Genomic DNA, 24084 nt, shown 5'->3' on the forward strand with positions numbered 1-24084 from the left:
CCGAACCGATCCCACTCCACGGTTCGACACGCACGTGATCCAAAGATTCGAAAAAGAAGAAAAAAAAAGTATGTGTATGGTGCGCGTGGTCAGTCTGTCAAGCGATAGCTATGGTCAGAGCTAGCGGTCCAAGTGGAGGAGCAGAGGAGTTTGCAGTATTTAAGCAGCCCTTTGCTGCCCAGTCCGACCGGCTAAAGCTATTACAGAAGCTACTGGGGTGTTTAGCTGCAGACGGGACGCCGTATTCTGTTGTGCAAAACAAGGGGTTTAAACTACGATGAACGTGCTTGAGCCACGCTATGATATCCCGTTACGTGTCCACTTCAGTGTGCAAGATAGTTCCAGGCATGTATGAGCAGGAAAAGATTAAAGTTATGGCTGAACTGTCCCAGGCATCTTCTGTTGCTCTAACTGCTACAAATGGGTGGAGCTGCAGGGCAACGGAAAGCTACGTGACCGTGACCGCTCGTTATATCACAGCGGAGTGCGAAATAATGAGCGGTATGTATTATTGTAGGGTCTACCTTACAATATAAAGCGCCTTGAGGCGACTGTTGTTGTGATTTGGCGCTGTATAAATAAAATTGAATTGAGTGGTAGATACAAAGACCTATACTGCCCTATATTGTACCATAATTTTTTTTAATAATTGCATGGAATGAGTCTTGAGTTGAATGTTTTTAACAGGCAAAAAATACTTCAAAAAGTAAATGTAAAATTTTTGTCTTTTGTCTTTTTTGCTTTTAGAGGTTAGGGGTCGATTTTTAGGAGCACCATTGGTATGAGTGTCGAAGTCCGAGTTGACTTTGCTCTTGAGCCTTTTACAGCTGAGGTACAAATTAGTTTAAATTGTATCTTTAGGCGTTTTACTATCAGTCTCTCACAAACACGCACGATTGGTTCCCATTTCTTTAGCTGAATCGATGCAAAATGCCAAAGATCAGAGTCTGAAAGGCATAAAATTGTATTTTTGCACCAAAAAAATACAATTTTATACTTTAATAGCTCTTTAAAAACCACCTTGGTTTTTAAAGAGCTATTAAAGTATGCTTTTCCAATGCAGGGAAATCGTATCTGGACAGAAAAGTACACAATAGAACCGTGTCAGACAAAAAAGTTTTGGTGTTCTTAAACAAGCCTGGAGAATTATTCCTGAAGACTACTTAAAGATATTACAAGAAGGCTCACCTAAGAGAATTTAGGCTGTATTAATATTGACACTCAAGCTTGTTAAAATCATACAAACTCTGTTTCTGGCTGTATTTCAGTGTATGCTGGCACATGTTTCATTAATTGACTGCACTATTTTTCACCTTTTTCCTAACAGGATAGAGAGAAATGAGCGACTGTTTGAGACTTTTGCACAGTGCTGTGTATATGTGCTACATAAATATAACCTATACATGTGCTACAGTCATTACAGTATGACATACAAAGACCTATACTGCCCTATATTGAACCATAATTTTTTTAATAACTGCGTGGAATGAGTCTTGAGTTGAATGTTTTTAACAGGCAAAAAATACTTCAAAAAGTAAATGTAAAATTTTTGTCTTTTGTCTTTTTTTGCTTTTAGAGGTTAGGGGTCGATTTTTAGGAGCACCATTGGTATGAGTGCCAAAGTCCGAGTTGACTTTCTTAGTATGCTGGTGGTCCGTCATGGATAACGGTTTGTTCAGTGAACTCTATTTGACCACAGCTTCAAAAGTAAATACATATACACACACTCTCACCAGCCACTTCAGTAGTTACGCTGCAAAAACAAAACCTCAGTACTGCATTACTCATTACTCAAACTGCACTGTTGGTCACTGTAATGATTCTGAAGTGACAGAACAAGAAAGTGCATCTGATGATCCTGTCCTACTGGAAACAGGAACCTTTTCCACCAGCTGAACAGAGGCAAAGATCTAGGCCATGGGTGTCAAACTTGAATGAGCTGTGGGCCACTGCTGGCTCTGTCGTCTCATTGGAGGGCCACTTAGTGTTCAAGTAACACAAAACAAACAAAAAAACACCCACAAATGTTTCTGAAAATGTAGCGTTTTGTTTTTGTTTTTTTAAACTTCAAATATTGTTTAACAAGACAAATCTGCAAATGTGAACGTAATAATCTTTCTCTCTCTTAACCGAAGCCGTTCATTGAACTGCCAAATAAACAAACTCGTCCTCTCTTTCCGGCCAGAAACGTGGCAGCACTTCTGCTATAATTTTGTTCGTATTTAACAAAATAAAAATGCAGACATAAGTGCGCACATTAGTTTTTGACTCTCAGTGAACTAACGCAGCCAATCCCTCGACATGTTTGTGCTCTCTGCTCATGTTGCCTTCATATTAAATCGTTTTTGGCTTTTTAAAGAACTTCTTTAACCATTGCAGTCAACAACAAACACATCCTTCCTAACAAAAAAAGTAACTTCAAGGGTCAAATTGCATTATATTTCTTCACGTCAGCTGCAAGTAGGGGTGGCGTGGGCCGCAAGTGGCCACCGGGCCGCGAGTTTGAGACCCCTGTCCTAGGCGGTCTGAGACAACTCTTTGTGCCTTCCACAAACCACAGTCTCCAGAAGACAAGACCGTGGAGTTGATCTACCCCTTTGAGTTTCAGGGTTTTTTCAGCATTTGGTCAGCATTTCCTGATCCTGCTCATGGTGCCAAATAAGCCTGTCCCACCGACTGGACAGAAGCAAAGCATCCTGAGCAACTACAGAATATTCACAACTAAATCAAAGCCCTGAAATTGAAGCGGTCGACCAAGGACTCGACCCTCCTCCTGTTTTTCATCCCATTTCTTTCTTTTTTGTCCTCTGTTCACTTCTCCCTCTCTACCACCGTCCTCCATTCCACTCGATGTCCTTCCCTCGCTTCCTGCCGATTTGCCTTCCCATCATGTTCCCTTCCTGACTCTTTTCCTCCCTCCTTGCCTCCTCTTTCTCTTCCTTTCTTCATTCCTATCGCCCTCCTTGGTATCTCGCTCTCTTATTCCCTGTTTTGCTCCCTCCCCACCACCTATTCCTCCCAGCTTCCTCCCTCTCTTTCTCCCAATCTGCCTTCCTATCTTCCTCCCTCCCTCATCTTCTTTACTCCCCCCCCCAGTCTTCCTTCACTCCCTTTCATCTTTCCTCATCCCTGCATTCCACTCTCTGTCTTCTCCTCTATTTTCCTCCCTACATTTCTCTACCTTCATGCTCTTCTCCCCCACTTAATGTCCCCCTCTGAGACGGTCTGTGATTATCTTAAATAATCAATCTCAGGTGTTGTGTGAATATTAAAACATTGAATTTTAACATAAATAAATATAAAAAAGTTTGTTTAATAAATGAGTTCAGGGTACTGAGAGTGTCAGAGAATGAGAGTTATTTGTGCAAATCAGAAATAAAGTGATGATTCCAGTACAGCAAAATCAGGAAAAATAAATAGTTTTCATAAATAAATCATTTTCATCAACTATGGAATAGTTTTAAGATTGAATTTGGTTAATGCGGTCCGTCTTCTGCTCTCCACACTGACGTCCTGGTGTTTAAAGAGTTATTTTTCCTCACGTTACCATTACAAATGTATAAAAATAATGTATTGATTGTTTTCAGATATCCACGACTGTCAAGTTAGCCTGAGTAACATTAGTACCAGTACTTCTTTAGTTTGTTATATTCTTGACTGAAATACTGCACATGTACTTATTGCAGTATGCAGAGAAGCATGCATCATTTAGTTGTGCATCGCATGCTTCCATCATTTTTACTTCAGAGGTGATGATATTAAAAAGCCCCCGGTGGTGCTGTTTATTTTTTATTGACACCGCACGTCACCGGTGTCATTCAAAAGCTTCACCTGCTGTCGGTCGCAGACATTTTTCTCCCTGTTTGCCAATTAAAACCTTTGCCTGTCATAGTCGCTCTGTGTTCTCAGGCATTTTTTTTTTACCTCCCCAGACGCATATCTAGGTTACAGTTTGATGTTTCAGTTTGGTTGCTTGCAAATGCAAACCATAAAAACCGAGTCGGTGCAGCGAGGCGAAGAAACCCAGAGGGGCTCATAAATATGTCCCTGAAAAAGAACAATGAGAGGAAAAATGAGTTGATGAATAGAAATGTGATTGAAGGGGTTGACAAAAAATAAATGACATGAAAAATCAAGACAGGAGAAAATAACTGAGCAAGTTATAAAGTAAATAAGTGGGAGTTCAGGTCTGTCAGGGAAGGAGAAACATGGCGTGTGACATCGTCAGAAGACATTACGCATCAAGCTACGTTAGCTAAAGCAAAAACAGTAGCGTTTGTAGACGTGTCCGTCTGTAAAAATCCCAATGAAATAATCCTTCCTCTCTTCAGGCTTTGTTATCCGTGCTGCGAGAGAGTCACCGCACTCGGACGGTGTTCCGCAAGGTGGGCGGCTTCGTCTACGTCACCTCGCTTCTGGTGGCCATGGAGCGCTCGCTGTGTCAGCCGCTGCGACACGGCTGGGAGCGCGTGAACCAGAACCAGGTTTTTGAGCTCCTGCACACAGTCTTCTGCACGCTCACCGCCGCCATGCGCTACGAGCCAGCCAACTCGCACTTCTTCCGTACGGAGATCCAGTACGAGAAGCTGGCCGACGCGGTCAGGTAAGGACCGCCTGTTTAGGAAAGAAGACGTTTTGTTTTGTGGACACAACACACCGAGCAGTCGAGTAGACCACAGTTTGTCAGAAAAACATCCAGATAGTTGAAGTTGAGTGAAATTAAGACTTTTGGAAGTGTTATGATTGTTTGTATGAGTATGGTTGTCCTCTTGCCTTCTCCTAACGACTGCTCGCCGTCCTCCAGGCTGCTGGGCTGTTTCTCAGACACTAAGAAGCTGGGCCCCACAAGTGTGTTCCCCTCCAACGCTCAGCCTTTCCAGAGGCTCCTGGAGGACGAGGCCGTCCCTGGAGGCTGTGCAGGAGACAGCGTCTGCCCTACGCTCAAGCACTGCAGCAAGCTCTTCATCTATCTGTACAAGATGGCCACAGATTCTTTTGACAGGTCAGCAAAGCAAAGACCCGAACAGTGCAGCTTTGTTAGGAACATTTATTCAAGATTAATAATAAATATAGCTCTAAATGCACAATCTGTATGTTATAATTTCACCATCCTCTGTTCACACAATAACCAGCAGATATAATATCCAGCTGTCAGCAGTGTGCATATTGCACCATAGTGAAACCCCTGAAAGCGTGGCTGCCCGCTCACACACGTGCAGTATAACATAGAAGCTGCACAGCCTGGTGGTGCTGTCATGTTTCCAGAATTCGTGACATTTCAGCTGTCAAATATTCCAAACTTCAGTGCGCCTACGATTCCTCTGCAAACAAAAGAAAAACTCTCAAGACAACCACTTTGTTGTTTGCTCTTTGTGACAGATTGTAGTTGCTTAATTTGAGCTCAAATTGAGTTGAAGATATGTTAATTTTCTGGATAATTACAGTCCATCTGCATGTGTGCACCACAAAGGTCTAAAACAAACTTTAAACTTTGTGATTTCTTATCCATATTTAGTAATGCAGTTATTAAAGTAAGCTCCTCACGCTACATGCCAGGATCGTGTGTAGGTGGCGTTGTGCATGTGCCCCAGCCGGAGCTCTGATCCTGTTTTCTCTGTCACTTTTCCACTAACAACCTCTTCCCCTTCTTTTCTCTCTTTCTGTTTCTCTTCCTTTAACCTCTGGCGCTGTCTGGCTGTTCATCCTCGGTCTGGCCCATCTGCACGGCCGTGTGTGTGTGCATGCCTGTGTCTGAATGTGTGCGCGCGTGGCGCGACGCAGTCGTGCGGAGCAGGTGCCTCCCTGCCTGACTCACGAGACCTCACTGCCCTCCCCGTGGGGCACGCCAGCACTCGCCAGGAAGAGGTAGCTACAGCGCTCTGTCACTTTCCTCACCCTCATCCCTCCTTCTCTGTCATGCTTACCTTCAGTAGATACTAAAAGAGACCTGCTGTGTGCCAGAATAACCACTGATCCGTTAACTGTCACATAGAGCTACTTTTAGCTGTTTTACAGGAATTAAACTTGTTTCCTCATTTTTAAAACAGACACATATGAACATTAAAGAGGACCTAATGCTTTTTCTGCTCATAGTAATCATGCCCAAAGTGCTGGTGGTAATCCATGTGAGACACTCAGGCTTCAGGGTGCTCTGAACACACAGTGTCAGACAGTTTTTTTTACTCTTTGATTTTTATGATGCCGTAGAGCACAGACGCACTTACTCCCCTTTGTGAGGGGCAGCCAATTAGAAGAAGGGCGACTTAAAGGGAGAGCAAGGAGCTAAAGCAGCTTAATTTAGATGAAGTGAGTGCATAGACCAACGGCCAGTATACGATTTATTAAACCACCACAAAGTGTGCGGTTTGTGCCATAGATGCACTAAACACTGCTGTAGTTACCAGGATGACTCCCTATAATTCTCTAATAGTTTATGTGGAACGTCTTCAATCAATGCTAAAATATAATTATTATTGTTGTTCATTAATTTTTTACATCTTTAAAAAAAAAAATCACAAGAAAGCGAAACTATTTTTTGTTATTAAGATGCCAAATTATAGTTATTTACACTTAATTTCTCTTTTTTCAGAGGACAGTGTGAAACACGTTTTTGACAGATTCCTAAAATACTTGTTTTCTTCTGTTTACGACAGCTGGTCTGATAAATTTGTTGAGCTCAGTAAATAAGGATAATTTTAACCGTGACTCATTAGAGGTTTACTCTGGTAGACGAGAAGAAGAACAGCATATTATATGGCCTTTAAAATGAAGCACTATTCATGAGTAGTTTTAAAGACACAACTGTATTACCTGCGGTGTCCAGAGGCTTAGAGATCATCCACAACATCATACTCAAACTGTTTTATCAGATTCAAACTTTATGATTTTCGCTGCCAAAAGAGTGCAGCAGATATTTCAGCATCTACAGAAAATGACAAGTCAGTGAGTCACAGTCATCTGTTTAGCAGTAAGTGATGTCGTGCAGGAAAAATGTGTTTTTTGGTAAATGCAGTTTTCTCTGTGTGTTTTGACTCTTCGTTCACACGTAAACGCTGATTTGAAAGCCTGAAAATGAAGCACGGACAAAAGAAGATCCTGATTAGATGTTACTGGCTACATTTCTTTGAAACAGGGTGTTGGTCTTGACCTTTTTAAAAAAACAAATTAATACCGGAGGTGATTTAAAGTAGTAGAATGACTAAAACAGTAGTTCAAGCTCTTAGCTGCATACACAAACTGCTTTAAATGAATTCATGTTTCGTTGCGACCCCCGCTGAGACGTTTCTCCACACTGTCAGACAGATTCAGTCTAAATTACCGTGCGTTTTTCTTCTCATCACATTCCTCCTGTGCTCCTCTGTCCTCTCTTCTATCTGCTGAAATTGCCCCTCTCTCTCTAAAAGCCCAATCTCTGCTCCTATTTGAATTTCATTTACAAAGGGAAAACTGGTCGGGACATTTTAAATGTGCTCTGCTGTCTGCTGTCAAGGTGAGGCCGAGGGTCTCTCCCCTGCAGACGTCTCCCCCTCCGCCTGTCTGGATCGGCTCCAGCACTGCATATTCATGAGGAGGACTAATTTGACAATTAGAGATGATGGGGCACTCGTCCTTGCTAATGCACTTCATTATAAGATCTTCTTTGTGGATTTAATAGCGTCGCAGTTGCTTCCTCTGTTTTTACTTCAGTGTCAACAAGTGTGTTTATGATCGGAAGCCTTAGTTTACTCGGGTTTATTTGGCAGCCTGAATAATATGAAGAAAGTTGCTAAATACTTAATTTTTTTCATTGTTCCATAAAAACAAAAGCTTGTCTGGTGTAATTTTGCTGCTCAGCTCAAGCAGCGAGTTTTGCCTTGAAGAACATGGCGGTGATTGTGATGTGCAAATTGCAGCAATCAGCGCCGTGATCATCATGTTTATGACAGTGACATGAAAAAGCTGTTCTTGTTTTTTTTATGTTCTTTAGTCTGAAAAAGGAACTCTTTCAGTTGCACGCTAGGATGCCTCATGTTTTTAGACCGTGTCCACGCTGAGCCAGCTAAATCTGAAACAGCAGCGCGAAAATAAAGCAAGATTTTACACTTTAAGCTTTAAGTCTCCATTTACACAAAACACCTGACAGGAAACACGGGGGGTGCCTGGGCCACAGTAATCAGGCATTGTGAGAATAAATCAGATTCATAATGTTTGCACCGATTCAGTTTTTCTGTTCATTTGTTTAAATATAGCACCAATTCACCTCACCAGTAACATCGAGGTGCTTTATTCTCCAAGTTTAAGACCTTACCTTATTAGTTAAAAGCTCCAATAATCCCCTATATCATCTGCTGAAGGGAAAGAGAAAAGAGAAAGGAAAAAAGAGTGAGAAAAGGACGAGGAGTAGACGAGGTTAATGCTACATAAAGGCCTCGTCTCCAGCCGGTGGATGGCCGCCCCTCCCTGAGCCTGCTTCTGCTGGCGGCTTCTTCCTGTAAAACAAGAGTTTTTCCTTCCCGCTGTTGTCAAGTGTCGCTCAAAGGGGGTCGTTTCTGTATTAGTCTACGGTCTTTAACTTACAATATGAGGGGTCTTAAGCGAACTGTTGTTGCGATCATATAAATGAAATGGAAGAAAATTAAAATTGATTTAAAATGAAAAGTGGGTGATTCCTAAGCCTAATCTTAAAGTAGAGAGGGTGCCCGTCTGGGTGGTTACGGAGGACGGGGGGTGATAACTGAAAGCTCTTCCTCATGTTCCACTTTTAGAAACCACAAATAATTGTGCAGAGTGAGAATGAAGTACTCTGTTGGGATAATATTATATTAAGAGGTCTTTAAGGCATGACCTGCACTCATAAAGGTTTGTAATCCCTGAAAACCTGACCGGCTTAGTCTTGGTTTCCTCCTTTGTAGCTTGTGTGAGCTCTAACCACTTCAGCACAGCTGGCGTTTACTAAAGCATGTTGCTTCCATTACACTGCATTTATCACTGAATCAGGCGAACTCTGCTTTTAATGATTTTCTAATGTATAGTTGAGAACTTCACAGATTAAACAAAAAGAAATCAGAACAAATAATGAAATAAATCAGCAACTCAAAGCCGAGTTAGAAACTACTAGGAGGCAAACATAAGGAGATTTTTATGTTTTATCCGGCAGCGGATAATCAATTAAACGAGTGATTCGGTTCTGAAGAATCCAAAAACAGTTTGAAGCATCCACCAGCTGCTGTGAACATCAACAATCTGGTTCATTTTCTTGCCCCCCAGCGTTTTATGCTGACTCTAACCTTTCCAGCTCTGCATTTCTCCTGAGGAGGGATTTGCATCGCAGTAACGCACCTATTTTGCCTAATTGCCCGAGTGCAGGCCCCTGCAGATCTCCTACTCTCTGCTGCCTGCACAGTGGGGCGTGGAGGGTAGGGGGCTTGTTGCTTTGGATGGAACTGTAGCCATCTGACACCTCGATCTCTGAAGTGTGCAAACAACTCGACTGGTGTTAACTAAAGTTACAGTCGGTGTTAAATACAATGCTTACACTGATCAGTGTTGGGAGGAGAGCAAGGTTTCCCCCTGAGCCCTGGAAGATCCTGCGACTTTGATTATGAATAAGATTTTGTGTTTTTGTGAGCTACTTACATATTTTACAGCAGAGCAGGAGTTGTAAACAGTTGCGACTCGAGTGGTTTAGAGAGTAAACAAACTTCCATTAACGGGGACAATCAGGCTTCTCCGTGGCCAAAAACTCAACATTCTGATGCTTTATGAAAAGAAAAGTTTATATTTACAGGAGCAAAGTTTTCACAGTATTTTTACCTTTTGTTTCTGTGTGAAATGTTATGTGGATATTTTCATGCAGCTTGCTTTGAAAAAGCCAATTTTGACTTCCCCCTCTCTCTTCCTTTGTGCTCCCAGACACGGTTACTACGGCACGTCGGGCCCCCCTGCACCAGCGAAAGCCCTGACTGACCTGAAGCTCCACTTAACGAACTCCTCCCACCCCATTTCCTCATCGTCCTCAACAGACATGGTGGTCATTCACCCAGGGGCCGTGCTGGCCATGGTGGACCTGCTGCCCTCCGTCTCCTCTGACAGCCAGCCAGAGGTGAGGAAATGAAAGGCAATGTGCTTCCTGTCAAAGTGGGTGAAGGGATTCGATGGCAGGCAGGAAGTGCCTTTTTTCAGTTGGGTTTTTCACGTCAGACGGCAGCCAGACAGTGTGAGTCAGCTACATATGTGTGTTTTAGGGGAAAGTCAGTCGTATTGAATGATTACATGCAGGTAATAAACTTTCTAATCAGTGAATTGCACAAAGCACCCTCTCACATTTACCTGATTTTGCTTATTTTTGCCTCTTTACAGGGCGATTTAAACTAAGCTTAAGTCTTAGTCTTGGTTTTAACGTCTAGCTCTCCAACTTTCTGCTCCTCCCAGCATGCCCTCGACCTGCAGCTGGCAGTCGCCAACATCCTGCAGCTCCTGGTGAACAGCGAGAGGAACCAGCAGGTGTTGTGTGAAGCCTGCCACCATCAGCGACTGTTGCAGCGCTGCAGCCAGGCCCTCAGCGATGAAGACCACCCTCTGCACCCGCCGCTGCAGAGGATGTTCGAGAGGCTGGCCTCGCAGGCCCTGCAGCCGATAGCACTCAGGTACTGAAGCTGGCCGTGTTGATAACATGATGTAGGCACCAACAAACCTAAACTGAGAGGCTTCAACACTGAAATGCTGCCCCAACAATGACTGTTTCAGATGATAATAAAGAGATTAAAATAAGAAAAGCATAAAAGCAAGACAACTCAAACAAATATTTTTTTTTTTTTTTGAAAATCTAAATGAAGTTTCAGATGAAATCCTTGACTAACATCACAGAAACACACAAGGTCAGATTAGGTGAGTCTGGCTAACATCAGCGGTGCTATCGCCAGCTGACACCTGCACAGCTGCACCGTTCACTCTGACACAGCCTTTCTTTTTCCAGATCAAAAGAATGCAGTCCCAGCTGGAGCCAATCAACACCTTCTATATTAATAAAATATGAATTATTAGTCTAACTAATTACTATTTATACTACAACCTTAAACCCAACCTCAGACCCCCTTAACCAACATTACATCAAACCCAAATCTTTATGAGGCTTTCTCTCAGACTCTTAACTCTAAGCACAATAAACCTCTGATGCACACCGTTTCATGAGGTACTTTACTGCTGATGGAACAGAATCAGCAACCAGGTTTAAATAGTGAACAAATGCATCACATGAAAACAGATTTATCTGTGGTGAAGTAAGATATATAAAGTATTAGAGACAAAAAAGTAAAGGCAGTGCGTTACTTTGCTTTATGGAGGTCCATCACTGTCCATAACTGTTAGACGGAGGAGGGATCTAAATCTCATTCATAACCAAATATCGGTCCAGGTTATTATTTCCACATGAAGAAAAAGAAAGCCTTAAAGTCACATTGATATAAAATGAAACTGTGCCATTGTCAGTATTAACATCCCAGCGTGCAGTTTAAAGTTCAGGGAAAGTTGACGTTCAGCTGTTTCTTGGTTGTAGCTGGTTTTTTAAATTGGTTTTAGTTTTTTTTTTTTTTTTTACTCCATTTAACCAGTAAATAAGAAACCAAAGGACAGACCCACAAAAACCTGAGAACAATGAAGAGATGTAATACCTCACATTCAGGGTTTTTTAAACATTAAAGTGTTTGTCTGGACTTTTCTGCACAGACCTGAGCTTGGAGCAAATAATGTTTTATGAACAAAATCATTTTGTTCATGGAAAGCAGTTTTGTTTTTTTTATCATGCTAATGTGCATTTGCATTGTCGGGTTTCACTGAATGAAGACGGATTTTATATGCAGGCAAAACGGAGTGATTCTCATTTCCCGCTTGACTTGTTACGTGAGATGGGAGATTGGGGTTGAGGGACAAGACTGAAAGTTATTTGACATGCACATGGTTGGTTGTTTTCATATGTTAATGCGGCCTGCCTGGCTCACATTCTCTCCCTCCAGCTGTAATTATGCTGGGGGTACACGTATCGCTGTCTGTCAGCCTGTTCCCCATCCTTCCCTTCATCCCCCCCCCCCTCCCTGTCAGGCCTACCCTTCATATTTCCACTCCTCTTATTTTTTTCTTCTTCCCATTTTTATTTTGTTTCTGCTCTGTCAACATCAGCCAGCAGCAAAGCTCCAGAGTCTTTCTGCCTCCTCGGTGCCGCTCTGATATCGTCTGCTTCCAGCCGCTGGTGTCGCACATCGAGCGCTCTGACAGCAGACGCAAACAATCACAGCAACACTTTGCATTCATGTCACTTACATGCCGGTCAACCATGTCACTGACTTTGAAACAGACTGAAAATGCTGTAAACCTCAGCTTTTTGAGGAGTGGAAGTAACTGCTGACTTAACAAACTGCATCCAATTAGGATGTGCTTCACTGCTTAATGAGAACATAAAGGACATAGTATGGCAGTTACGCACTGAAAAAAAGAAATGCGCCTAAAAGAGTACAATAGGCCTCGAGGCTCATGCTTCACACGAGCACGGCCCAGGTACTATATTTAAAAGATTTCTGCATCCTTAATGGCCAAAGTTTGGACACGAGTTTGTACCTTTCATTTCTGGGAAGGTTTATGGCTGAGGACCATCTATGTGCATATTAGGGAGCGTATCTGCAAAATGTGCATTTGGGTATAGAAGTAATCACTTTTGAAAAACACCTCCCTGTTGATGCCGAGACAAATGCATGCTCACTTCCTCCTTCCACATGTTGTTAATAGGATGATTGAAGTGTGAAGGCAAGCTTTAGTTTAGTTCCTCGCCTAAACAAAGGCGCTCTTCTTAAAGCCACTGTAAGGACTTTTTGATTTTCAGTAACAGTGGGGGGGGAAACAAAGGCTGAGGTTATTTTAAAACAGGAGCGCTACTTAAATAAGGTTAATTAAACTGAAATAAAGGAAGTTCAGCAGTGATACTGGCCTAATTGTTTTTTCTTTGTTCTTTCTTTATTCCTGACTTCCTGCTTATCTTCCCCTTCAGGGAGTTCTTACGGCTCGGGAACCCGCTGAACTGTGGCGCCTGGGACAAGAAGCTGTTGAAGAACTACCGGGTCCACAAACCGAGCTCTCTCAGCTACGACGCCGAGATGAGAAGTAAGATTGTAACATTCGATCATTGTACTCACTGTTCCACAGATCTCCGGCGAAATATTCCTACAAGTGTTTTTTGTCAGAGATATTAAATAAAACACAAGTCGGGTTTTGGTGTTCTTATCAGCTGTCACTCGGTTACACTTACCAAGTGCATAGACTGGATCATACCAACTACACACACTGCATCCACACAGATAGAATCTATCCCAGGATAAAGTATTAAACTGCCTGCATAAGTAATTGTTATAGTTGGGTTACAGGCCTCAAACGTATTATTAAAGTGCCGACTAAAAGGTAACCACCTTAGAAACCTCTGTGATTCTGTTTTATCACCTATCACACAACGTTCTTTGGTATTAGTCGAACAAATATAGTTTCTTATACCGACACAGGTAAAATTCTCACTTTGTAATAGCTGAGAATTGAAGAGCTCTTTTCACAGCAGCCTTCCAAGTGCAGCTATGAAGGATGTGCCACCTGGGAGCGATTCCCATCTGCCGTTGTGATGCTGGCTTCTCCTGGGAGAAAGTGTCATTTTTATTTATTTATTTTTTTAACAAAAGCTTTAAAAAAAAAAGGAGAATCATCTTTTCTTTGCTCTATGATGAATTCCCCAAAGAATAACATCTGATCTTAGAGTATGAGCTTTGCTTAGTTCCTTAACGCCAGATTAAAATGCTCAGATGGTCCGTGTGCTTTCAGAGTGGTCGGAGGAACAATCGGAATTAATTACGTATGAACTTTACAATTTATCCAGAGCTCCTCGTTTCCGTGCCGGATCAAAGATAGAAGGCAAACCTAATCAGGTGTCCTTCCTTGCATCCGTGTTGTTAGCCGCTTATCCAGTTTGGGATCTCGTGAGCGCTGGAGTTGATCCCAGCTGTCACAGGCTGAGAAGCGGCGTGAAGCCTGAGTATCAAATGGCTAACATGGCGACACAGATGAGCACGCTCATATCCACCCCTCCTACCAATTAAATCTTCCTGTAATGGTTATTTATATGTTATATATATTCAGACAGCAGCTGACAGTAGACAGAATGCAGCTATGACTCGAGGACTTACAGATACACTAATTAGCACGTGGCGTCATTTCAACGTGCTTTAGCTGCTTTTCATTTCGTTGCTTTTTGGAAGCAGGAAGTTGTTAGAGCGGTCTTCTTGTCCACTGATTAAAGCGACGTGTAAACTCCATGTTTAAACAAAGATCGGCTCGCCTCTGTGAATGTAATGCAAATGGCTTGTTTTCCATCAACAGCTGCTAATGTTTGTAATTTTCTGGGCTTCTCAGCATGTCTTAATTGCTTATTGTGTCTCCTCCCAGCTGAGAATGGATATCAAGGCCCCAGTAATTACTCCTCTTTACAGACAGCCACTGGGAGAGCACATATTGCCATCTTTCTCTGTGAGAAGAGTCTGGTTTATTAGCTGCCATTGATGGCTGTTGTAATTCTTGCTTTCATCCAATTCGTCTTTGTCACATCTGCTGACTCTTTAGAAATGAGACGACCCATGTTCTCAATAGAAGGTGAAATATGTTACCTTAGCGCGGGACGTTATTATCGCCCTTCTGGGGCGATGAAAATCCAGCTTTGATTTAATGTGGCCTACTCGCAGTCGGTGTTTTCAGTGCTGTGGGAGTTTTCATGGGCGGACCAAGCTGTGAGGGGTTTTTACCACTCTCTCTGAATCTAATCTAATTGGAAAATAAATTTTATTTTGAATAAACAAATGCAAAATTTGAAGTGCTGGAATTCTGTCAAGACATTTTTAGGACAGTAGAGAAACCACTGTTAGATGGGGAGATGAAACAAGCTGCTTTAAACTAAAATTCATTTAGTTTAAAAAGTTCATTTGTATTTCTTTTGGGTTTCCGACTACACATTTGCCTCTATAGTGAGGAAAAAACATATATTTTTCTGCTCCGGGGTTTTAAAATCAGGCTATTTTTAAGGTTTAAGGATTTTTTTAAAGTTTGATTTTGATAATTCTTGACTCATTCTTTACAGATTAACAGGTCAACAAGGTTTCTGACTTTAGAACAAAACGTTATGACTGTAGTCTGGTTCCCTGAAGAAGAGGAACAACATGCAGTACGTACAGTGTGGAATATGACGTCCCTGCGTGTGCCAGCTGAAGACACCTTTGAACCACAGCTTTAAGCCACATGACCTGTAATGACATATTTGAGGCCCCTCCTGCACATATACGTCCCTCAGTTTGATAAACGCTCCTGACTGAGCCCAGCTTCTCAGTGGAGAGACTTTGTCTTGTACCTCGTTCCTCTGCTTCAGGGAACAGAAGCTGTTTGCTTTCAGTTGATTCACTTGGTAGCACACATACAGTATGGAAGGGATGTATAAATGCCCCCAGAGTTGTCACTGAACCAGAACAAAAGTGTGTGGTGATGGCCAACTAGCTGCAGCACAGATATCACTCACAGGGACCCCTTTAAATGGGGCACATGAGGTTTCCAATCCCCTGATGCGCTCACACCCTGAGGCAAAGAGAGACCTTTGGTTCTGTGAGATGCTGGGAAGATAGCCTCCATAATCCAGTTGGGGAGCCTCTGCTTAGGCAGAGTTTTATCTCTGGCTGGATTATTACAGCCGTTAAACAGCTTGGCCACATAAACACACATTCTGAGTGTGGTCAGTGTAGATTCACATCACACACAGACGAAGGTTCATCTCTTCCTCAGATGGAAAAGGATGAGGGCAAAAAGTGAGAAGCTGAAAAGCGTGTGCCAGAAGCATGCACGGACGAAGCATGAAGGTCACCCTCTCTTTACTGAAGGCAGCAAAGAGGCCGTTCGAAACAACCCAGTATTATGTAAAAGAAACTTCATAGCTATAGAGTCATAAAATGGACTGAAAGACAAGTTGAACCTGGCGTCCAGCTGCAGACAGGGTCCATAGGTGGGCACAGTGATGTGGTAGTGGTTTGCTCCGTGAAGCTATTAGCTTGGAGACAAAATCTGGGAACATGGGCAGGTGGATTTTGATTGTTGTGGCTCTGAGCTTATGAAAACCCCCACGAACTGTGACGGTTTCTGAGCTGGCAGAGGGGAGGGCTGCTCCACCTGCAACCTTTTTGTTGCATAGTGAAAGAGGGAAAAGGGAGACATGTGGTCTTTGCCGGCCCGCACAGCAGCAGCGGTGACAGGCTGGTTCACACGCTATCTACCAACTATCCATGAACGTCCGGTCCTGCATGTCATCGTCGTCCTGGTGAGCATGCAGCTCAGGCTGCAAGTTGGCTCGCGCCTCACATGGTTATGGCTCACGCTTGGCTTAACCCATCAACATACTCCATGTGTTTACTCAGCTGTTTGCTGGGTCATCGGCTGAATACTTCTTGCCTTTGGACTCGCATGAATCTGCGTCCTTAGACCCTGAGAGGAAAGAGAAATGCCAAGCAACAGCAGCCTTTCACAGCTCTACCTACAAAACTTTGGGTTAAGTCAACCCTCTCATACCGTGGACAGTCTCCAGGTAGACGGGGCATTCCTCATGCTGGTCTCACAGAGAAACTTCACCCCTGTGGACAGACTTGCCTCTGTTTGCGGTTTGCCAAAATGACAGGAGAGTCTATTCACAGGCAGGGTCCACATATGTCATCACAGGTCATCTGCTTTAAATAGAGGTGTCTTCAGCAAGACAAACAGCTGCGTGATACTGTATGTGTTGTACAAAGTGAAGGAACTGAAACAGAACTAGAAAACTTTGCACGTTTCACAATTACATCTTTCTGCTTTTGAATGTCATGAATTAAAAAGTAAAGTAAGACTAATAAGCGTCCTGAGGCGACGGTTCTTGTCATTTGATGCCATATAAATAAAATGTTATTGATTTGAATAGCTAACCAAACAGGAGCCACCTTTCAGTCCTGAATCGTGCATCTTGCATGTCTTGACTCTAACCACGCCTTCTTAATCTCACAGACAGCATGACCACTTCCATGGAGGGCTTCGGCCCCGACAGCGTCTTCACCACGCCGGCGGAGGACAATGGCCAGTATCGCATCAGCCGCAGCCTCGTGCGCTCCGCTGAGGGCAGCACCGTACCCCTCACCCGAGTCAAGTGCCTGGTGTCGATGACAACCCCCCATGACATTCGCCTGCACGGATCAGCTGTTACACCTGCATTCGTGGAGTTTGACAGCTCGCTGGAGGGCTTTGGGTAAGTTATGGTTAACAGACCTTAAGTGCATTTGGTTTTCCAGTCGTACGCAGTAATGGTTATATTTTTGATTATGATATTTGCAACAATGTAACATTATTCAGATGAGACCTTTGTTACCCGGTTCTTTGTGACCTTTCATTTCTGAGGCCCAGTTCAAAAATGCTAACATGTGTCTTTAACACACTGGATTTCTGACGTTGCCACACAGGATGTCTCATGATTAAGTTCTGGGGGATTCTAACCTGCCCTTCAGCCTGACCAAACTTGGCTTATCTTGGATATCAGGAGACAGAATTGATATGTTTGTGACAGCTGCTTGCAAAGTATATATCAACTTGACATTAATGCAGCTATGAAACCAAAACATGCTCCTGTAAACATGTGCCCTGCAACACAGAGGCAACAGCTATTCTGTTCATTACATTTCTACATTTCAGTCCTTATTAAATTAAAATTATATTAATGTGACAATCTCTTTCAGACTTAAGGAGCGGGACAAACTTTGGTGTACATTTTGGAAAATACTGATGCCTTTATGGAAACAAATCTGTATATAAAGAAGTATAACTTGTAAATGTTTTATATCCATATAAGAGTGGCAGACTTGATTCTTACAGTTATTTTTCATCAGAAAAATCTAACGTGCACTCCCGTGATTGGATACTCTTATAAGATATACGATGTATATAAAGCATAAACACTTCCTATAACTTTTTACAATTTCCTTTTCTTACGGGTGGAGTAACAGATGGTGCCCATTCTTTTGTAAACCATTTTCGCCCTAAATCTCTTTGCGGATCAATTTTCCTCGCCAGTGAAACACGCCTGAGGATGTAACGTTATTTTCCCCCGCCCTAAACAGGTTGTGTGTGAGTGTCTCTTAGCAGTACCTGCTACTGTCTCAGCAGGAGCCTGTTATTCGCCTCCAGTTGTGGAGCCGTGCATACAAATAGGCTTATTTTCCGCCTTTTATGTCACACGGAGCCCTCGGCTGCTCTTTGTGCCGCGGCTGACGCCGCCCGCTGCACCCCCCCGGTTTGTGTTGTGTGTTAGCACCACAGTCAGCGCGGGGGTCAGAAGACGGTGTGTGGGCTGTGACCTCAACACTTCGCCCCCATGCTTTTGCGGACATGTTGAGCTGAGACACAGTTGTGATGTGTTGCATTCTTCATGAATATTCATAAGTGCATCTTGCAGAAGATCATAGTAGAGGTTTTCTGTCAGTGTAGCTAAAGGTTGGTTACTGTGAGCCAACTGCACCGAATTATTAGATGGCCGAGGCTGGGGAAACGTGTATATTCATTCAGTTTGCATTTCTGCACCCAGGGTCCTTCAGTCTTTTGTAAGACTAGACTCGATTTAAAAAAACTGCAGTGAGATTCTCTTTACCCTGACGAAAAAAATGCAAGCTTAGCAGACCAAATATCTAAATTTGCACAAAACATCCCGTGTCAGTGACTCAGCCTGTAACATAACAAACAGCAAGTGGAAGCAACAAACTGACATCCAGCACTTTTTCAGGCCCTTGGTTGCCATGCGATTTAACCACCTGTTTTTACACCAGCATGTACACTGAGGACCGCAGTGATGTCAGTACTACACACAATAAGACAGCACCAGTCTTCAGATCAAACATTTGTGTAAGTGTGTCAAACAGGATCTGAAAATTCATCTTTCCACTCTAGTTGTCTGTAGCAGTGCCAGCATCACCACACCAGAAGTATGAATAAGTTATTAATTGTATAAAATATTATGTTAATATATTTTCTACAATTTTGCAAAACCATCCAGCGGCCTGTTTCTGGCCCCCTGACTATATGTTTTTAACCACCTTTATTTAAGGCAAATTCCTATCTCAGAACATGTGAAAGTATTCAGTTGTGGCACAGATGAGCTTTTATTTCACAGGCTTTTCTTGGCTCAGATTGGTCCTTTTTGAAGGGTGACTGCACGTGACCACAGTCAGTCTGCATTAAAGCGAGAAGTCTGTGCTGCCTTACTTAACTGAAGTCTGTCCCAGATGATATAGGATGAAATGCGAGTTATACTATGGACAGACAACCGACACTCTCACATCCACACTTACAGCAAATTTAAAATGATTAGTTTAACTAATGAACCCGTCTTTACACGACAGGAGGAATCCAGTCTAGTCTTTGTTTAGCTCTCAGAAATGCTCTAAAAACTCTTTAGTTTTAAAAACATGTTTTAAGCTCTTTAAAAAGTGTGCACCAACTCCAAGAAGCCTCTTGTAGTGTCAAAACTTCCTGAGATTGTCAGGAATCGAGCGTGTGATTCGGTTGCTTTTTATCTACTGCTTTTGAAAAATCCCTCCCCCTCCGAGCGATCGCACTTTCTTAGCTTTGCTGTTTCCTTTACTCAGAAGAACCTGTGCGACTCATCACAGCAGCCAGCTCAGAATAAAACATGGAGTTTCTCCTGAAAACGCAGCAAAGCAGCAGCAGCAGCACACAGGCAACGAGGCAGTGGCCCACTTTCTGCTAAACAGAGGAGGAGACACACGACGCACACTCATACATCCAGAGAGAGATGGCCCCTCCTTTCTCTCCCATCTGTCAACATGAAATATTGATGCCTCTGCTGCTATTAGGACTCTCATACACAGACGCACTCTCTATAACACACAACAGTTTTACACAGAGCCGGACACATGGATGCACACTCACCCACATGAGGCCAGGAAGATTCAGTCTTGACGGTTAAGGGTGGAGGAAACCTTTTTTATTTCATTTTTTTAAAAGAATTAAAGAGAAAACATTCGCTGGAAGAAGATAAATTAGCATAACGTGCTTTTTTTTTCTTCTTTGTCTTTTTAATAACCTAACCTGGGGTGATGAAAGAGACAGCTACATGTAGTTACTCTGAGGCAGCAGGGCGGTGTACTTGTTAGTTTGACAGGCTGTCTGTTAAACTGGGGCCCAGCGCAGTGACTCTGTCCTTGAGAAGTGTCCTTGATAAAAATTTATTGAATCCCTGCCAGCCTCTGGGAGGGTGTTCTTTAGCTACCCCTGACCTCTGACCTTCCTGTCCAGGTGGAAAAAGAAGATGAGGAGGTGGAAAAAAACCAGGTCATTGTGGGCTCCGTGACTGTGGCTATTAAAATGCAGAATTTGTGGCGAACAAATAAAAATGAAGGTTTTATGTGTGACTGTTACAGTTATGTCAAGATAAAAGGAGATGCTCACATTGCTTGTGTAGTCCAGTTTTACCCATTATCATTAATAAATCTCATGAAAAATGAGACAATGAATTGTTTTGGGTTTCCAGAAACTCATACGTCCGTATCCAGTTTGAGCCAGTCTGTACTTTATCCCCTTACACGTTACTGCTGCCACTGAAAAACAATGAACTTATATTAAAGAAGAAGAATACGTAAATACCTGGTGACACTGGCCTCACCGTTTGAGTGCATGGATTGGTTTGTGCTTATCAGCATAAAAACAACTGTTAAAATCGATGTTCATTTGCAGTGAGGTGGTTTGAACTGCTTTTATATTAGAAAAACACATACACGTCCCAAAGATGGATGTATCCTACATCTAAAAAAGTTTACACAATGCAGAAGTGCCCTAAAGTTGGATTTAATTAAATGGGCAGCAGAGAGCAATTCCTCTTGCTGCAGAAAAAGAAGTCGAGAAAACAGCCCTCAATTCCTTGGTGAACACTTTCCTGATGAGTTTATGGTGTTGATCATTAGTTTAAAGTCTTATTGAATACAACATTTTGTTTTTTGTGTGTGAATAGTTCCCATTAAAACAAAAAAGGACAAGAAATCAGAGTTTAGTTTGGTGTTTGTAGCTGACAGTAGTGCTCACCGTTCCTCAGTTTCTCCCTCACTGAGCTTAACAATGTGACCTTATTAAGGTCGCATTAATAAGCTCAGATGGGTGATGTAACAATGGCATCTTTGGTTTACGATCTATGCTTCATAAAGATGAGACTGATCATGTATTTGCATCTATACAGTTCTATATTTCTGCTGCAGTTTTGTAGTTTCCACTAAAAAAAACAAAGTAAATTTGCAACAAAATAACAGTTTTTACTTGACAGTCAAATAACTGTAAAACTGGAATACCTGCAAATCTGTAAGAGAAATTGAGTTTTATAATACAGTTATTCTGTTGTTTATTATTGTACAGAAGATTTACAGTTATTTTACTTTACAGTGAAAGAACTGTAAATCTGTAGTAAAATAGTAAAAGTGTAGTAAATAACTACAAATTTGCAGTTTTAATTTGGCTTTCCAGCTATTTTAACTGGGTTTCCACAGATTTACATTTATTTTAATTGGGCTTTTTGCAGTGTCCTCCAGTGCAGCTCAGTTCAAATCTGTCAGGTTTCTGGATGAATTGGCCTTGACACACTCTAAGGACTTCTTTGTCTCCCCTGAAGAGGGGAAAAACCCCAAATCCTCCTGTTCATTTCCCAGAGCACCAGTGTCTTCAGTACTGGTTCAGGATGATTAGAGAGGAGAAAATGGCACCTTCACCGAGGGGCAGTGTGTCAGCAGAACGCAACGCCAACTCCCAAAGAAAAATCTTTGTAATTCTGTCGAATGATTGCCAGCCTTTGTCTGCAGGAGAAGTCCTTGAGAAAGTGGACGACAGTGCATACAGACATCAGACTCGAGCTTACTGAGGAGTTGTGTATGTGGTCCCACTGTGCAGGCATCACCCTGTTTTTTGACAATTAATTGGAATATTATCATCATTATCATCACTATCAGCACCAACCTTAGCGAGTGCAGGGGGGCTGCAGCTGACTTTGAGCAGATTTCCTTTGAAAAATGATTCTGAATGTGCGCTTTCATCCCACCTCTATCTCCTTCTCATACATAATTAATCCGCGAGTATTAGGCAGCTCAAAATTTCCATATTATAACATGAAGCTTGTGTTTTGAAGCGTGTGAATTACCATACTGTTTTCTGGAAGTTGGGAGGAATTTTTCTAACAGTTTACCTAAGCGATGGGGCCAGACTGGAGCGGACATTCAGCAAACGCGCAGTAAATCTCTCGCGCAACAAATGCGCGTGCAAGCTGTTGACGTGTCTTGTGTCTGTCACGGCCGTTTCCCCAGATAGCAGCCGTTAATCTGTCCTCTTCTTGTCCCGTGCAGGTGCCTGTTCCTGCCCAGCCTGGCGCCTCACAACGCCCCCACCAACAACACCAATGCTTCAGGTGTCAGCGACGGAGCAGTGCTGAGCGGGATGGGCACAGGTAAAAATAGATCATTGTGCTGGGTCAGATTCCATTTACTGTAGCACAAAGGTCACCGACTGGTTGGGCCTCGGGGTATCTGCTAGCATGAACGTGGAGGCTGATTTTATAGGTTAACCAGGCACAGCGGCCCACCGAGCTACACTTTGAAGCTGCAACATAAAGGTCAGTGACATAACTAATTCTAGCCCTTACAATAACCAAAGGACAGAGTAGTAATGGATTTTCTTTTCTAAAAATGGTGAAAAGCAGAAAAGTCACATGCTTAATGTGCTGACTGTTTGTCTTTGCTGCACGTAAGCAGAAAATGATCATTGCCACAAACAAAGCAAAGGTCACCTGACTGACAGGATTAGGAAGCAGCCTTTCAGAAGTGTTAAAACTTGGAGGTTTGACGGTATCCAAGTTACGGTTGCTATGATGGGAGAAGCTATCCATCGAGACCCCAAATGTTTCTGTGGCAGGCTGTAAACATGCTTTCATGCTGTTAAACTGGCTTTTTAACATGGAAGTCTGTGGGACGGATTCACCACACACCAAGGGGAACTGCAGTTTTTGTCTGTTCTGCATTAAACTTTGGCACCATTAACTCCACCGGTGCTTTCCTGCAGAGACAAGTAAAAATAATAAAGACTTTTTAAAACTGACATGCAATAAACTGCTTTTAAACAGTGAATGGTTCTTTGATGCTGAAATGTTTTTATCACATCAGAAGGTAACAAAGCTTTATTATACGCAGGTCTTCTGTCATAATTCTTCAATTAAACGAGGGCAAAGCCTCCTTTTGATCGCCTCCGTTAAGGTTGCTGCTTTGTGTTGTTAATACAAACTCAACACTTGGTGCAGTGGTTTCACATTTACAGCTTTGCATTGGACACAGCAAAACGGAGAATGGATCAATGAGACAGAAGAACTGCTTTATTATAATGTTGAGTCTATTTTATAAAACTGGCTGACACATGGGGGCGGCCGTGGCTCAGGGGGTTGGGAAGCGTATCTGTAACCGGAAGGTCACCGGTTCGATCCCCGGGCTCTCTGTCCTGGTCGTTGTGTCCTTAGGCAAGACACTTTACCCTACCGCCTACTGGTGTTGGCCAGAGGGGCCGATGGCGCGATGTGGCAGCCTCGCTTCTGTCAGTCTGCCCCAGGGCAGCTGTGGCTACGACTGTAGCTGCCTCCTCCAGTGTCTGAATGTGAGAGTGAATGAATAGTGGAACTGTAAAGCGCTTTGGGTGCCTTGAAAAGCGCTATATAAATGCAATCCATTATTGTGTAACCACTTTATGCACCTTTGTGGATTTTTTTGGTCACTCTGTAGAGCTCCTTTCAGCTGCTCCCTTATTCACCCGGGGTCACCACAGCGGGCAACTCTGCATGCTTGATTTGACAGAGGTGTCCTGATGCAACCCCTAAGGGATTTGCATCTTCTCGGGGGATAGAGTCGGGGATCTTTCGCTTGTTAGGTTAATGTGTAAACAGTTAAACTATGGATGGCCTTTGTTTGTGGCATGAAGGCCTTTGTTGCTTTCCCGGCT

At 42.8% G+C, this 24084-nt stretch overlaps 1 protein-coding gene across 5 annotated transcripts in view; it reads left to right on the plus strand.

Annotated features, from left to right (window-relative positions):
* wdfy3 (WD repeat and FYVE domain containing 3) overlaps nucleotides 1-24084 on the plus strand; it is a 114459-nt gene that overhangs the window by 45000 nt on the left and 45375 nt on the right. For 4 of the 5 annotated variants that reach the window (XM_040003604.1, XM_040003601.1, XM_040003603.1 and 1 more), the window contains exons 12-19: nucleotides 4332-4603; nucleotides 4805-5002; nucleotides 5782-5865; nucleotides 9892-10081; nucleotides 10411-10625; nucleotides 13016-13128; nucleotides 17071-17308; nucleotides 22449-22549. In XM_040003604.1, coding sequence (XP_039859538.1) covers nucleotides 4332-4603; nucleotides 4805-5002; nucleotides 5782-5865; nucleotides 9892-10081; nucleotides 10411-10625; nucleotides 13016-13128; nucleotides 17071-17308; nucleotides 22449-22549 — 1411 coding nt within the window. The remainder of the gene's footprint in view (nucleotides 1-4331; nucleotides 4604-4804; nucleotides 5003-5781; nucleotides 5866-9891; nucleotides 10082-10410; nucleotides 10626-13015; nucleotides 13129-17070; nucleotides 17309-22448; nucleotides 22550-24084) is intronic. The other variant, XM_040003605.1, reaches the window with a different exon arrangement.

Source organism: Simochromis diagramma, unplaced genomic scaffold, assembly GCF_900408965.1.
Source record: "Simochromis diagramma unplaced genomic scaffold, fSimDia1.1 OVJJ01000583.1, whole genome shotgun sequence".
Taxonomy (NCBI): domain Eukaryota; kingdom Metazoa; phylum Chordata; class Actinopteri; order Cichliformes; family Cichlidae; genus Simochromis; species Simochromis diagramma.